This window comes from Microtus ochrogaster, linkage group LG5 (genome assembly GCF_000317375.1).
Source record: "Microtus ochrogaster isolate Prairie Vole_2 linkage group LG5, MicOch1.0, whole genome shotgun sequence".
NCBI classification, from domain to species: Eukaryota; Metazoa; Chordata; class Mammalia; order Rodentia; family Cricetidae; genus Microtus; species Microtus ochrogaster.
In genome coordinates, this window is record NC_022031.1 from 15,847,606 (window position 1) to 15,863,013 (window position 15,408).

At 39.7% G+C, this 15,408-nt stretch overlaps 1 protein-coding gene across 1 annotated transcript in view; it reads right to left on the reverse strand.

The window, feature by feature from the left end:
• The window catches only part of LG5H8orf34 (linkage group 5 C8orf34 homolog), a 381,926-nt gene that overhangs the window by 259,894 nt on the left and 106,624 nt on the right, over positions 1-15,408 (reverse strand). Inside the window, exons 4-5 of the mRNA XM_026786802.1 lie at positions 15,066-15,093; positions 8,909-9,037 (exon numbers count right to left, since the gene is read on the reverse strand). Coding sequence (XP_026642603.1) covers positions 8,909-9,037; positions 15,066-15,093 — 157 coding nt within the window. The remainder of the gene's footprint in view (positions 1-8,908; positions 9,038-15,065; positions 15,094-15,408) is intronic.

The window sequence follows — 15,408 nt, forward strand, 5'->3', positions numbered from 1 at the left end:
CACCTCAGAACCCACTATTCATAAGGAGTGCAATAGTACATCACTTACCTAGCTTGTCTATAACACAGATAAGCTCTCAGAGGGAGGGAGGGAGGGAGAGAGAGAGAGAGAGAGAGAGAGAGAGAGAGAGAGAGAGAGAGAGAGAGAGAGAAAAGAAAGTGCCTGCTACAGGGTACAGGATGCTCTAGTCGTGGCTGGCACCAAGAACTGCTTTCTCTGTTTTCCAGGGTTGGGACATGTTCAGCAGTGCAGAAGAAAGGGAAGACATACTTCAGTTGAAGGAGCAATGAGATTCATCATAAACTCAGTCTACCTAATTGGGAAACTTGCTTGAAAGAAAGACCTATCTGACTTAACTATTACTAACAGTGTTAGTCTGATGACCATACTTAACAAAAATATGGATTATCAGATAGTCTTAACATTTACATATTTTGATGACTTTGCCTAATGAATTAGTCTAGTAAGTATTATTCTATTAGATATAATTTGTTTAACTTTCTGTTTTCAGTGTCAAATGCCTAGGGAATTACTCATTTCATTTTTAATCAAAGCTTACACTGATTAAAAGTAGTTGCACTAATTTTAATGAGACACTTCTCAATGGAAGCAGGAAGCTCTAGCCTTCTGTATGAACAGTCAGACACTCATTCCACGACGTAGGAGAACATCCACAGCTCTTCTTTAAGAAGGGTTGTAACTGTCGGGCTTTGCATAAGGCCTTCAATGCTTATAGAGACTGGGGATCAGTATTAAACCAAACTTCACAAGGGAGCTTGATAACTACAAATCTGGGCTCATTTTTGGAATTAATGAATTTAAACCATTTACTGTAATAGATAATCACAAAGCAGACACCTGCAAAAAAAAAATACCAAATCACCTGGTAAACACTCTGGAACCTCTATTACGGCAGAGAATTCCTGTTTGCTTGCTTGCTTGCTTTTCTGTGTTTTGAGACAGGCAGGGTCTCACTGTAGCTAAGACTGGCCTTGGACTTAAAGCCATTCTGCCTGAGCCTTCTATGTCCTGTAATTGCAGACGTGTGCCATCACACCCAGCAGAACCAAGGGATTCATTTGTGATTGGCTAATTTGTAACAGACTAAATAATAAGTATTTTTGCTTTTATAAACCATTTATAAAACTATAAAGCTTATCTATCCAGCATGAAAGTCTGTGAGAAAAAGGTGGAAATACACACATTATGTGTGCAGTTGACTCTGCACTGTGCCTCCGTTGTGCATTGTGCTGGCATTCTAACTAGTGATGGTTGGAAGCTCTCTCTCTGTCTCTCTCTCTCTTTCTCTCTCTCTCTCTCTCTCTCTCTGTCTGTCTCTCTCTCTCTCTCTCTCACACACACACACACACACACACATACACACACACACACACCCTAAAGGAACCCAAACTGAAGTGGCCCCGGACTTCAAACAACACCCATTATGTTCTACTAACTACTACCATCTCTCAGATCTTCACTTTTTAAACAAAACAAACAAAGAAAATCAGGGTCTCATGTAGCTCAGGAGACTGGTGTCAAAATCAATATAAACTAAAGTTGACCTTGACCTTCTAAGCCTCCTACCTTCATCTTCTAAATGCTGGGGTTATAAGCAAGCATCATCATGACTAGCACTCTCTCTTTCCATGAATACTTTTTATAGGAAGGCACATGACTTAATCCTCTCCCCATCTTCTACCCACCCTTCCATCTACTACAGGCTGACTTCTGCTCTTACTCTTGTCTTAAAACCATGTTTGGAAAAGTAGCATCATAGCTCATGATTATCCAATCAAACTAAGAACTTTTCTATTATAAAGATAGAGTTTCTGTATTTCATGCTATCAAATCCATATATGTTTCTCACAGGAGGAGAAAACCAGAAGGAATGTTATAGTTTGAATACAAAACGCCCCCCAAAGACTCATAGGCTGAGTGCTTAATCCTGGACTGGTGGGAACTCTTTAGAGAAGTGGTAAAATATTTAGAAGGTGGAGTCTAGAGATATTGTCACTAGGAGGCACCTTTGAAGGTTATATGGGTCCCAGTTCCTTCCTTGCTCTCTGCTCCTGTGAGTCTTGAAATGAAAGTTGTTCTCTACCATACATTCCCACCGCCATGACGTTCTACAAGTGCATGGACCCTAACAACAACAGACTGACACTCCAAACTGTGAGCTGCAGCAGACCCCGCCTCCTGGAAGTTCTGTTATCAGGTGACCTCTGAAAGAGGAAATAACCCAGAGTAGAAAACGAGAAACTTTCCCTCACTCCCAGACAGCTAATGAGAACGGGGATGGATGCCTCTCATACTATATTCAGATAAAAGCACACAGGGAGATTATGTAGCTCCCAACTCCCCACTAGTGAGAATGCCACTGCCATGTGCAATGGAGGCACAGTGGGGAGCCAACTGTACATACAACATGGGGATTTCTATCTTTTCTTACAAACTTTATCTAACACTGGATCCTTTCCTCCTTGATTCCATAAATACATTCAGGTTTTCATTCAACATCTTTAAAGATTAATTTTTTTGCCTCCATTAGATCCTTTTACTGCACAGTTCTCAAGTATGTGCATGCATTCCCTGTGAGTTGTTTATCTAAGCATCTATAACTCCCATCCCATTACTTGTAACTTCATCTTCACCCGAAATTGCCATCTGAGATGTGCCCTTGGTTTCTGGAAACGGGACCATGACTGACTCTGCCCATAGTCTCACTGTATCTGGGAGTAGAGTTTGAAGTATAATGCTACATTACCCTCAAACTCTCCTGAACTCTTATTTGGGACACAGGGAGGAAGAAATCGCCTTTCTTATGAAGAAAACCTAAAACAGAATAAACTATGTACATTTTTTATCCCTATTCCTACCCTTCATTATAATCAGGAAGCCTTGGTCACAGGAAGTTCTCAATTTACATAAAATACATTATCTTCCACACTCTTCCCTCCCCTCTTATGGCTACTGCTTTATTTCAGGTTCCCTTGCCCTCTGTTCATCAGTTCTGTCTGCCACACTGCTCCATGATGACTGCAGCAGAGACTGTTGGAGTGTGGCTCTCAGAGGCTCTGGAGTGTGCCAGTCCCTACTCCCATAGCTGTCTCTAGCTAGACTTCCGGTTTCCATCTTTTCTGATCCTTTTGCGCATCAACAATTCAAAACTCGCTCTTCCGTAAGTTCCTACCCCGAGCATCTGCCTTCACATCTGGGAGCATCCATCCTGGTGACACACTCTGTAGTTGCCCCATCTTTGTCTTTGTTCTGTCTAGACACAGCTACGATGCACTCTCTGTTATGAAGTTAGAAGTCCCCCACACCCTCATAGCTCTTACATCATATTCTAAAAGGTATAAAAGTTATGTTTTTTCACATCAGCTTCCAAACTACAGTGTAAACTTGAAGTGCAGGTCTGTTTATCCATCTTCTTTGTCATTTGTCACTGACACTAAATTCACGTGATAATGTGAGCCACCGGTTGTTACATAATCTGCTTCTACTTTTTTTTTATCATGATTTACATTTTATATTTCATGTTATCAAATCCACACATTTATCACAGGAGGGAAAGAAACAGGATGAAAGATGTGAATGCAAGATATTCCCCCAAATGCTCTTTGGCTGAGTGCTGAATCCCAGACTGATGGGAGCTCTTTGGGGAATCTTTAGAAGGTAGGGTGTAGAGAACATAGGTTCCTCAAAGGATTTAGGAGGTTATATGGCCCCCAGTCCCTTTCTTGCTCTGTGCTTCTGCCATGTGGGTTGTTATTCTCCAACTCCTCAGGCTGCTAGACCAGAGAAGATTTATTTTTGTATGCTCATGATTGACTGACCGCAAAAGTTTTCTGTTCCCTCTTGTCTTGACTGAGTTCAGATTGTTGCTATCAGTCACAGTGTGCTGATGTTTGCCTTCTGTTTCCCAACAGCTGAGTGCCTTTCCCTTACTAAGCTCCACACGGTCTTTTCACATGAGCTATGATGAACAGGGCATTGTCGGGATGGCCTGAAGACAGTCATCCACCACTGCTTCTTCCAGGGAAGCTGCCAGATGCAGACGAGGAGCAAATTCATAAACTGCTAGGAGCCTGGCTGCTCTGAGTGTAGGAGTTCACTGAGAAAATGGTTTATTTAACCAAATGCACAGGACAGGGAATGGCTGCCTTTTCACTTCACCTTGTTTGTTCACAGTTTCACCTACTTGTTTTTGAGAATGGCCCTCCAGTTCATTGTCATAGTCACAGGAAAAGCTTCCAGGAAACAAACCTGCGCTCAACTAAACCCATGTCATCTTACAACAGTGACGCAGAATTAAAGAAAAGCAGATCAGAAATGCAGACAGAGATACTCCAAAGGAGATATATGTGGAAGACATGGAGCCAGCTGGAGCACCCATCCAGCAAACCACGACAGTGTGCAGTGCTAATCACTGTCAAGTCCTTAGGATTCTGAGAGTTCTGTCCTTAGAATGACTTCCCTTTCCTTAAAATCCTCTGGGTCCGAAGAAGAGATTAAAGAAAAACAGATAATGGCAGGGAAGTACAGTCATGGAAATATATGGAGTCTCAAAATCCTAAATCCAAATTCAGTCTAGAGTCAGACAGAGCAGCAGGTTCATCTTGGAGGATAGGGTTGACCTGAAGCAAGGAAAGGCAGGTTATTAGCAAAGGAAACTGTGCCAGATGAGATTTCAAGGAGAGCAGACTAAACAGGTAAATGACAGGAGGCACATCAATGGGAGGTGGAACATCTAAAAGCTGTGAGACATAACACTGACGACATGGTCAGGCCATACCTAAAAGTTATTGCTCTGAGCTCTTAAGTGGAGCCGTGTGAAACAAGTGCCAGGACTTGAGAGTCACTTCAGCTGCAGTGTGGGCTTACTGGAGAAACAAACTGTGAGCGTGCAGAAGGATAGCTCTCATTCCCAAATTATCGCCATACTCCTCCTGGTTCCACACACTTGCTGGTGTCCAGACTCCCTTGCAGCTTTTGTAGAATGCATATAAACATGATGAGTGCACCTTGGCTTTCACACCCAGGCAATAGAAACTGGGGTCCCTAGGAACCTTCTCCTTCTGAAACAGCATTGAATGGCTTTTGTTAAAGATGGAAAAAAAATAACAAAATGGATAGAATCTGTGTTTCTACAGCACCACATTAAGCCATTCTCCAGATGAGAATATATTTATTTCATGTCACCCTACAGAAAGTCAGTCCACAATATTTCTTTAACATAGGAATAAGGCAACCGAGTCACTCATAAGATCAACAAGGCAGGGGCAACAGTTTCTATATTTCCTGGCACAACACAGGAGTGTAATGAAATGGGTCATGATGACTAGCTAAACCAATCATCTAATCAATGATATTAAGAGTGTAAGCTACTAGAGCCTGATAGGAGAAAAGTAATAAAAATGTATTTCAAAGGGAAAAGGACCAAGGTTTGGTAATTTAGCTATGGTAGGGAAGGTAGGAGAGAGAGAGAATAGTAGAAGGGTTTGATTAGTAATAGTAACACCACCCAAGGCAGCTTGCTAAAAGATCACCTTGGGGAGAAGTTTCTTTCCCTTTATTTATGCTGACTTTGTGGTGGTATCCCTAAGTGGGCATCTATGCCATCCAAATACTTGCATGAAAGCCTGGGGAGTGATGAATACATTGTGAGTGTGGGTGAGTTGGACAGACAGAGTAAAGAACAGAGTCAAAGGATGAATCACAAGTTAGAAAGAGTTCCCAAGGAAGACCCTACACGCAGTGACATGAGGACAGGCAGAGCAGTTCAGGCGGCCACCAGCTCTGCAGAAGACAGAGCTCAATGAGTCTAAAGAAAGCACCCAACAGTGCAAACTACTGGAGCAGTTCAGTTGGGCGAGGACCACAAACCATGCCATTCTCTTGGGCAGCTGGAATCAACTGGCACTGACAGTGAAAGTAATTCCAGCAGAGTCACTGGTGCCTTGAAGGGTGACAGGAAGCGGACCCAGTGGAGACACTGAGCGCTAGCTGCTCTGCGTGACACCCTGTATGTCAAATGAAGAGGGAAAATGAGAACGTCTGAGGAAAGTCAGATTCAAGAGGGGAGCTTGGTGTGTGTGTGTGTGTGTGTGTGTGTCTGTGTCTGTGTGTGTGCATGTATGTGTGTATGTGCATGCGTGTGTGTGAGAGTGTGTGTGTGTGCATGTACGTGCATGCATGTGTGTGTGTGAGTGTGTGTGTATGCTGCATGTGTGTGTTTATCATTAGATTGTGCAACCTGGTGCACTCATCTCCTCATGTGGAGAACAAACACTGGACATACCCTGCTTCATACTGAGATGAGCTGGGAATTAAAATTCACACTACAGTTTGAAGACTAAGAACTAAGATGTGACTATAATAGATTGCAATGATTTATTTTAGATGAAGCCTACCAAAATTTGATAATCGATACATTAGGGTATCTATCTCACTAAATTTAATTCCATGCAACTTTATTTTAATAGTCTTTAATGTACCCGATTGGAATTAGAAACTTTCATGTATGACTGATTTTACATTTCTGGTATGTTGTACATATCTGATCATGTTGTAGTCTGGTAAGTATCTGCAACAGGAAGAATTCTAAAACAGTTCCCAAGATTCGCACCTAAACAGCCCTTCTCCCACTGAGTCTGAGTAGGGCTACCGAGTGGGAAGAGATATTTGCCCCTAGATCAGAGTGCAATCTCATAGGCTTTGAACAAATAAGATGAGAGAACCTGACCTCACCAGGCACACCCTTTGGAAGAAGACGAAGTTTTGGAGAAATGCTCCACTGTAACCTGTAAGAAGCAGCAAATCACAGAGATGCCTCTCCTCTACCCTCCTGCTAAGAGCCCGAGTGGTTCCTGCTTCCCCAGATTATCCTGAGGCATTAAGGAAACCCACCATGGGCTTCAGACAGCACACTGCCCAGGAGGTTCATCTGTGTGCAAGTGCAAATATCTGTGTCCTCCTCAAACTCATACGTTAAAGCCTGAACTCCAGTGTTATAGCACTACTAGGTGAAGCCTGGGAAATGATTCTAGAACAGTTTCCTCTGCTATTAATGGTGTTAGTGCCCACACAAAAGAGACCCCCAGGGTTGCCTGGCCCTCCACCACAGCGGAAAGAAGGCACTGTCTATGAACAAACATTCAAGCAAACAAGCAACAAGAAAAGGACGTCACTAAACAAGGATCAGCTAAGCACTTCATCTTGGACTTAACAACATTCATAACTTGGAGAAGTATGTTCTATGAGTATAGAATGCACCAGCATGTGGTGCTTTGTTATAGAAACTTGATTGAACTAACATGGTAAGAAGTCTGGAAAAACACCGTCTAAACTGACACTTCGACTGAAGACTGGTATGTATATCATGAAATACTTGCAGAGTCCCGAAGTAAATAGTTTTGGGGGCAGACCAGGCTTTAGGAGGAACAACAAGGCGAGTATTTGCTAGGCTGCTACACTGTTTTACAGGACACAGTTTGATGGGTACGGAGAAGGATCAAGCTCGTTCTTCATTCATCTTCTTGGCGCTCATGTTTGTAAAGAATGAAGAAGCTGTTTTAGCCCAACCACTTCCCCAACTCATCAGACTCAGAAATATTAGCATGTTCCTTTGCCATATTAGTGGGATCAGGCTCCTTTCAATTTAACAATAAGCTGAAAACCACTTTGTTGTTTTCTGCTTCAAAAGTAAATCTAGTTCAAAGCAGGAATTTTGTAAATCCTATCTCAGGGTTTAACATCTTATTGCAAGGCATCTTAGTTTCTCAACTCTCTTCATTGTATAAAAGTCTCAAAAGGTTCACTAAATGAAAATGATATTTTTATAAATGTATAACACATAAGGGTATGTATAAATGTACTGTCTAATAATGCAATATACATAGGTATATATATCTTAAAACTTTTCCAAAAGTGTACCAAGGGACAATGACAAACTTTGATACATGAAATTAGTAAAACTATGCTATTGGGAAAAAAGATAGAGACTCATTTCAGAATTATCAGTCTTAGATTGCATCAAAAGAAAATTATGATGAATCCATGATTTTTAACGACTTATGAAGACGTCTGACTGCTTCTTTCTCTTTTTTTGAAATGGATAAATACCTACACAGATTAAGATAGGAATATCATTAACTTGCAACTTAAAACATAACATGCACATGTGTGTCTGCAAATACAGTCCACAGTCACCAAACTATGTCAGTAAAATGCTTGTTGGATTTTCTGATCCCATAGTGCTAATAGTGATGGAAAAGCCGCCTGAAGGACACACTCTCCCACAGCTTCTCCCTTCCCCTGGCAGCCACAGCAACTTCTTGTGCTTTGGAGATGAGAGAAACATATCATGGAAGTGATTTATCTGTAGTGTTCCCCTTATAGATAGTGAAATCTCCAGGTCATGCCCTCAGAGTAGAGATGTTGCTTTCTGGGGGAAAAGTAAGTACCATGTCTTCATGCTACGCTCTGAGAGGACTTTAAGAAGAATTTGACCCAGTTATTGCCTGCAATGGTGTATAGACATCCAAAACTCATGGAGGAGAAAGAAATGCTTATTTGTAAGAACGACACCAAACAGTGGTTTTTATAACAGAAGAATGAAGAAGAGGCTGCTGAACGTGCATTTGAACTATGTGATAGAAACCATATAAGGGGACCAGAGTCCAGCTGCTCCAAAGGTCCTATAGCTTCTGCCCACTGTGCAGCCTGTGGACAGATCTGAGCCATGGGCACAGTCAAACCTCTTTTCAGTTCTTACTCCCTTAGTATTCCTAGGCCTTATGAAACGATAATGAGGATGTCAGAAATGGATTACTGCCAATTGCGATGATGTTTGTACTTTAACATGGGCTCTGAATTTCAATTATTGTCAAGAAAATGAACTTACTTCGAGAGAGATTCTCAAGGGCTTTCCCCAGCTTCTTGCTCTCTTGAAGGATGTGGTTCAATTCATCAAAATCACGGCTTTGTGGTTTAGTCCGCCAGTTCCACTGAGGATGTTCTACTGACCTTGGAACTATGTTTAAAAGAAATGGTTATTTTGTAAGCATGTTGTACAATGATACAAACTCACCATTTATCGTTTGTGAAAGACTGCATCAAGAGCAATGTGGAGAGTAAAAATGATTAGGTTGGAGATGACTTTTGTGTAAGTAAACAGCAAGGAGATTTAAAACTGGGCTTGAAGAAAATGTTTTAACTCAATAAATAGAAGGAAATATGACAGCAATTGTGGAAAACGGGAAACTGGAGTACTGATTTAAGTCTAATTACTTCAATAAATTAAAGGAAACCACAAGGGAAAAGTTTGTTCTGCATAATGCTAAAATAAATTACTAAAAATCAGCCTAAAATTAATAACTTCATCATCAGCAACTAGCAAACATGATTATGGTATCATCTTGTTATATCTTTTAAAAAACACAAGAATATATATAATATAAAATTTTATATATATGAGATATATATAAAATTTCTTCCATGTTCCCATTATAATTATGTTACAGTTGGAAAATATTTTTTCTTTTAAAAATAAATTGAAGATGGGGAAGTGATGTCTCTAGGAAGACATAAATTGCGGTGATTAGGAGTAGTGAATTTAACAAATTAGAGAAAAAAGAAGCTCATAACTCAAAAAGTGAGAGACAAAGAGAGTCACCACCTCATTTAAATATGAATCCACCAACTCAGGAGTACAGTATCAAATCAATGAAGACATTAGAACTTAATGGGTTCCCAGATTTTAAGAGTCCAGTTATAAGCAAAATTCAACTTTTGTTATTTAGATTTTTTTAAACAACATCAGTAAAGATATGATTGTAAAAGCTTTTGGGGACAAATATAAGAAATTGAATTAACAACAGACTTAGCAATATATCTGTCCTAGAAGATAGAACAGTCTTTAAAAATTCCAACAGAAAGTTACTTTGAGCTGAAAATTTTATATTAATCATAGATCCAATTGAAATACTTAAAGTCCTTGAGAGTTTCCCTCATAAACATTCTTTCGAAGAAAGCTGTTAAAGGATATGCTCCAGCTCAATGAATAAATAAACCAAAATTGTAAGATACTGGGAACCAGGAATGGGTGAACTCTAAAAGAAAGAGAAAGGGGAATTCTCATGATGACAGTGAAGGGTGGTAGCAGCACACAGTTGGAAATATTGACAAGTGGACAAGTAAAGAATGGAGGAAATCAACAAAGCCTGACGAAGAGTGGTCTCCAAGATGCTTTCAATGACATAAAAGGAGAAAAAATACAAAATAAAGTAGCATAAAAGAGAAGATGAGTTAGATCACATTGAGAAACTCTTTGGGAAGGGTTTGGTGAAGCAAGATAAAAAGTTAAGAGTACACCTTAATTCTAGAAAATAGTAATAATAAGTGCATTTTTCGGATAAAACATTAATTAACGTACTGATGTTAATGCAGAATGCATCTTAAAACAAATTTGAAGTAACCACATTGCTCTGCTGTCAGGATAAGATGTGAGTTGATGTGTGCACAGAAAAGTGTGCAGGAGATTCCCAGATGATGCTTCGAGTTCAAAAGGCTAAGAGCAGTTTAGAACCTTATATGTTCAGATATGCAGACTAAAAAACTAATCATTCAAAATATCAAAATTTATCCCAGTTAGGTTTGGGAAGGAAGAATGGTAGGACTGTGTAACAGCCCTACTTTAGAGGCCTAAGAAAGAGTTGTAACTGAAAGAGTAGATAAAAACAAGATTTGTACCATTTTCTTCAAAACTTTGATTGCCACGCTTGTTAACTCACTTTAAATAAATTCTTTGATCTGCAGTTTGTATCATTGCATCATGTAATTTCCCGTAAAACTGTGTATCGTCAAGGTCTTTCCTTACCTTTCAGTTTATAGATAGTAGAATAAACCACAAATATTCCAAGTCCATACCCAGGACTTGCCACGAGATTTGCCCCTGAATGCTCTAGGTTGACAAACCCAGGCAAGGCCAGGAGATGACCTGACCTATCAAAACCAAATCCTGGGTAGCTACGCACTTGTTCTAAGGCATTGGGTTTTGGGACCTTGTGTAACACCGGGAGTTTCCCTGGCAACTCCACAGAGAAACTAAGATCGGTTCCTTTTTCTATCTGTAGCCTGTGAGGATTATGAATGTAAATGACAACATGGGAATCAGATTCAGAATGATGATGCGCACCTTATGATCATGAACAGGTTAAGTATACTTCCAGTTTCAATAGTTGTCCTGATAAGGAACAAGAACATGCTTGAGAAGTCAACTCTGTGAGTTCGAGGCCAGCCTGATCTATAAGAGCTAGTTCCAGGACAGGCTCCTACAGAGAACTCCTGTCTCTAAAAGCAAAACAACAACAACAACAACAACCAACACTTTAATATATTTACTTTCATTTAATATGTAAATATAACCTGTTCAGTTCCTATAATGTTCTTGTATGTATATAATACACCAAGGACTGAAAATTTAGTATTATATCAATAATTGGGAGGCTCTTCCCAGGAAAGAATAGTTCTCTTACTTTCTACATTCCTTGCCAGTAGTCGCAATTCTATAATTTGACTTAAGACCTGCTTGATAAGAGAGAAAACCTTCCTGGCACTGGAACCTAGCAATCCCTATGGGGCTAGTGGTGATGTCATGGAGAACTGCAGCCATCATTTACTAGATAGCATACACCTCATGAAATTTAAGACCTAGGTGATCAAACTTATTTAAGTAGAAATGAGAAATTTATTATTTCTTTATGACGAAAAAACTCAGAATGCTTTCAAGCTTTCTGGCACTCTCACTGCTCTGTCACCTACAGTCATTCGACTGTGCAGTAGCACGACACAGCTCGTTGATGCTCACCAGAGCTTAATTCTCACCGATTGAACTGCCCATTGAGATTATTTATACATTTTGATCCTGATTTCTAAACCAAGAGATATACCATGCTTTCTTATCAGTATGCCAGGAAGTGTCCCCAGCACTATAGTGACAGCTGATTGAAGTGACATGCTGTCTCATCTCTGTTTCCTATACTTAAAACATCTAAATGTTTGGACACTGTTTTGATGTCTTTATTCTCTTGTATTTATATAATCTGTAATTACATCCTTATGCTTCATCCTTTCCTTTTATGCTATAATTTTCCTGATAATCTCAACATAGCTAGGTACTTCTATTTGTGTGTTGTAGTAATAGGAGTGGTGGGGCTGCGTCTCCAGCACCCTGGCCGCCTCCGGCTAGCTTTACCCAAAATAATTACACGGACGCTGTATTCTTTTAAACACTGCTTGGCCCATTTCTATCTAGCCTCTTCTCAGCTAACTCTCGCACCTGGACTAGCACATTTCTAGTGTAACCCACGAGGTGGCTTACCAGGGAGATTTTAGCCTATGTCCATCCTGGGTTGGAGCTCATCGCATGTGCCTCAGAGAGCAGAGCTATCCCCGCGTCCACCCAGGAGCCAGGAGCATGGCGTCTCTGCTCCAGACAGCAGAGCTGTGGAGTCTGAGCTCACTTCCTCTTTCTCCCAGCATTCTGTTCTGTTTACTCCACCCACCTATGTTCTAAGCTATGAGCCCAAGCAGTTTGTTTATTACTTAACCAATGAAATCAACAGATTGATATATGACACTCCCACATCAGTGTGTTTTGTAATAAAACATCGAAAACAAAAAAGCTTCTTCTGGAGAGATGGTTTAGCAGCTAAGAGCACTGGCTCCTCTTCCGGGGGCCCAGGTTTTATTATCAGCGTGTAAATGATAACTCACAGTCACTTTTAAATCCATTCCCAGGGGTCCTGATGCTCTCTTTGGGCCTTTATTTATAGGCAGCAGGCAAGCATGTTGTATATGGACATATATGCAGGCAAGACACCATAAACATAAAATAAAATAATGATAAAAATTAATAAATAAAAAGAATGGAGGCATATTTCCCCAAACAGAAAGAAAAGCACTAATAGAATTACTGAGAGCTGGTTTAAGTTTTTCAGTTTAACCTAAATCAACATATTTCTCTCAGTTTTCTTAACTGGATTACAAATATGAAATGGGCAAAAAGTATAAGCATTCATTTCCATGCACAGAAAATTGATGAAAAACGTCATTTTCATAATTCTGCCAACATTTTGTTTACTAGAGCAATCATCCGACATACTAAGCATCTGGAAAGTACTTAATAAAACTTTATTAGTCACTACCTAAATATCTATGACATACAGCTGTTGAAAACTAATAAGCCACTGGGTAAGATAAAGTTATTTTGTTTGTTGCAAAATTAGTCTAACTAGGGGCTGGAGAGATGGCTCAGAGGTTAAGAGCATTGCCTGCTCTTCCAAAGGTCCTGAGTTCAATTCCCAGCAACCACATGGTGGCTCACAACCATCTGTAATGGTGTCTGGTGCCTTCTTCTGGCCTGCAGGCATAACACAGAAAGAATATTGTATACATAATGAATAAATAAATATTTTAAAAAAATAGTCTAACTAATAAATATTATCTTTCTATGGTAGGTCAAGAAGTAAGAATATTCTTGTTTGAATCTTTTTTTTTTGTATTTTGAGACAGAACTCAGTTTGCAGCCCTTGCTAACCTCAAACTTAAAATCCTCCAACCTTCTAAATGTTGAATTACAGGTATGCGGACTAAATAAATAACTTAGAAAGGGGGGAGAGCTAGAGGGAGGGAGGAAGGGAGGAGGAGGTGAGGAGAAAGAGAGAGAGACAGAGAGAGAGAGAGAGAGAGAGAGAGAGAGAGAGAGAGAGAAGAAAAGAAAGGGAGACTGGCAAACAAGGAGAGGAAGGGACCTCCACTGTGAAACAGAAATACAACTGTGTGCTGGAGGACATTATAGAAGCCCTATATTTTATCCTGAATGGAATGCACACATATGCAAACACACACACACACACACACACACACACACACAGCACCTATAGGCACATACAGATACACACAGAAACAGAAGCATAGATGCAAACACATACTGCTGCACACAGAGAGAAACATACACACAGACAGTTATAACACAGAGAAACACGGATTCCCCCCATAGGCACAGGCACACACATAGACACACGCACACAACATGCATAAACATACACACACAGTTGACAGTATTTTCTCTGATTTGGAAGTAAATAATTTTTAAAATATTTATTTGTGCCCTTTTTCTTTTAAAAATATGAGCGATGACTTAGAGTCGCTTTTTAATTTCATTTTTCAAATATTTGTTAAGAATGGATCTTTCTATTTCTTAAATATGTTTTTATTTAACATATATGTGTGTATATATATTTCATACAACTTGAGCACTACTGTTATCATTTTCTACTTTATTGATTTGTATGGAATTCTAACATAGAAGTGTAATCCCAAAAGGAGAAAGGAATAATAATAAGGAGAAATATTAAGGAATTAACATGAACTGGTTAAACCATACCAATACTACTGAAAAGTGATCTATCTGTGTTGCTTGTGCTACTGTCAGAAAAAATAAATCTTTATTACCAAAACTTTTCCTAAAGACAAAGAGGGAAAATGTGCTTCTCCAAAGGGTCAATCCACCATGACAACAATCAAAATGATTATGTAGTTTTTATATGCCTATCCTTGCAGTCTCAAAACACAGGAATCAAAACTTTCACAGTTGAACAATCTAGCATTAAAATAAGATCTGGAGAATATCGTATCTCTATCTATAAAAATATTGAGCATCCTAGCACGAAATAGTGAGAAAAGGACTGAGTTTAACACCAAAGACTAAGTAGACCAGCAGACATACACAGACAACTGCACTTCACACCAGCAAAATGACCACCATTCTCTATAATGGAGAAAACACTCTGTAGCAGAAATCATGTTTAACATAGCTGAGTAAATATCAACATATATGAAAGAATTGAATCCATACAAAATTTTCTCTTTGCAGGAGAATCCATCTATGTTTTTCTTAGGGTCCTCCTTGCTTCCTGGCTTCTCTGGGTCCATGGACTGTAGGCTGGCTGATTATCCTTAGCTTTATGTCTAATATCCACTTATGAGTGGATACATACCGTGTTTGTCTTTCTGGGTCTGGGTTACCTCACTCAGGATGATTTTGTCGACTTCCATCCATTTACCTGCAAATTTCAAGATGTCACTGTTTTTGACCACTGAATAGTACTCCAATGTGAAAATGTACCACATTTTCTTTACCCATTTTCCAATTGAGGGGCATCTAGGTTGTTTCCAGGTTCTGGCTATTAGGAATAATGTTGCTGTGAACATAGTTGAGCAAATTTCTTGTGAAAAGAAAGTGCATCCTTTGGTTATGTGCCCAAGTGTGGTATTGCTGGGTCTTGAGGGCTCCCCTATTTCCTGAGAAACTGCCATAGACAAGATCTCCTGAATAAGTTG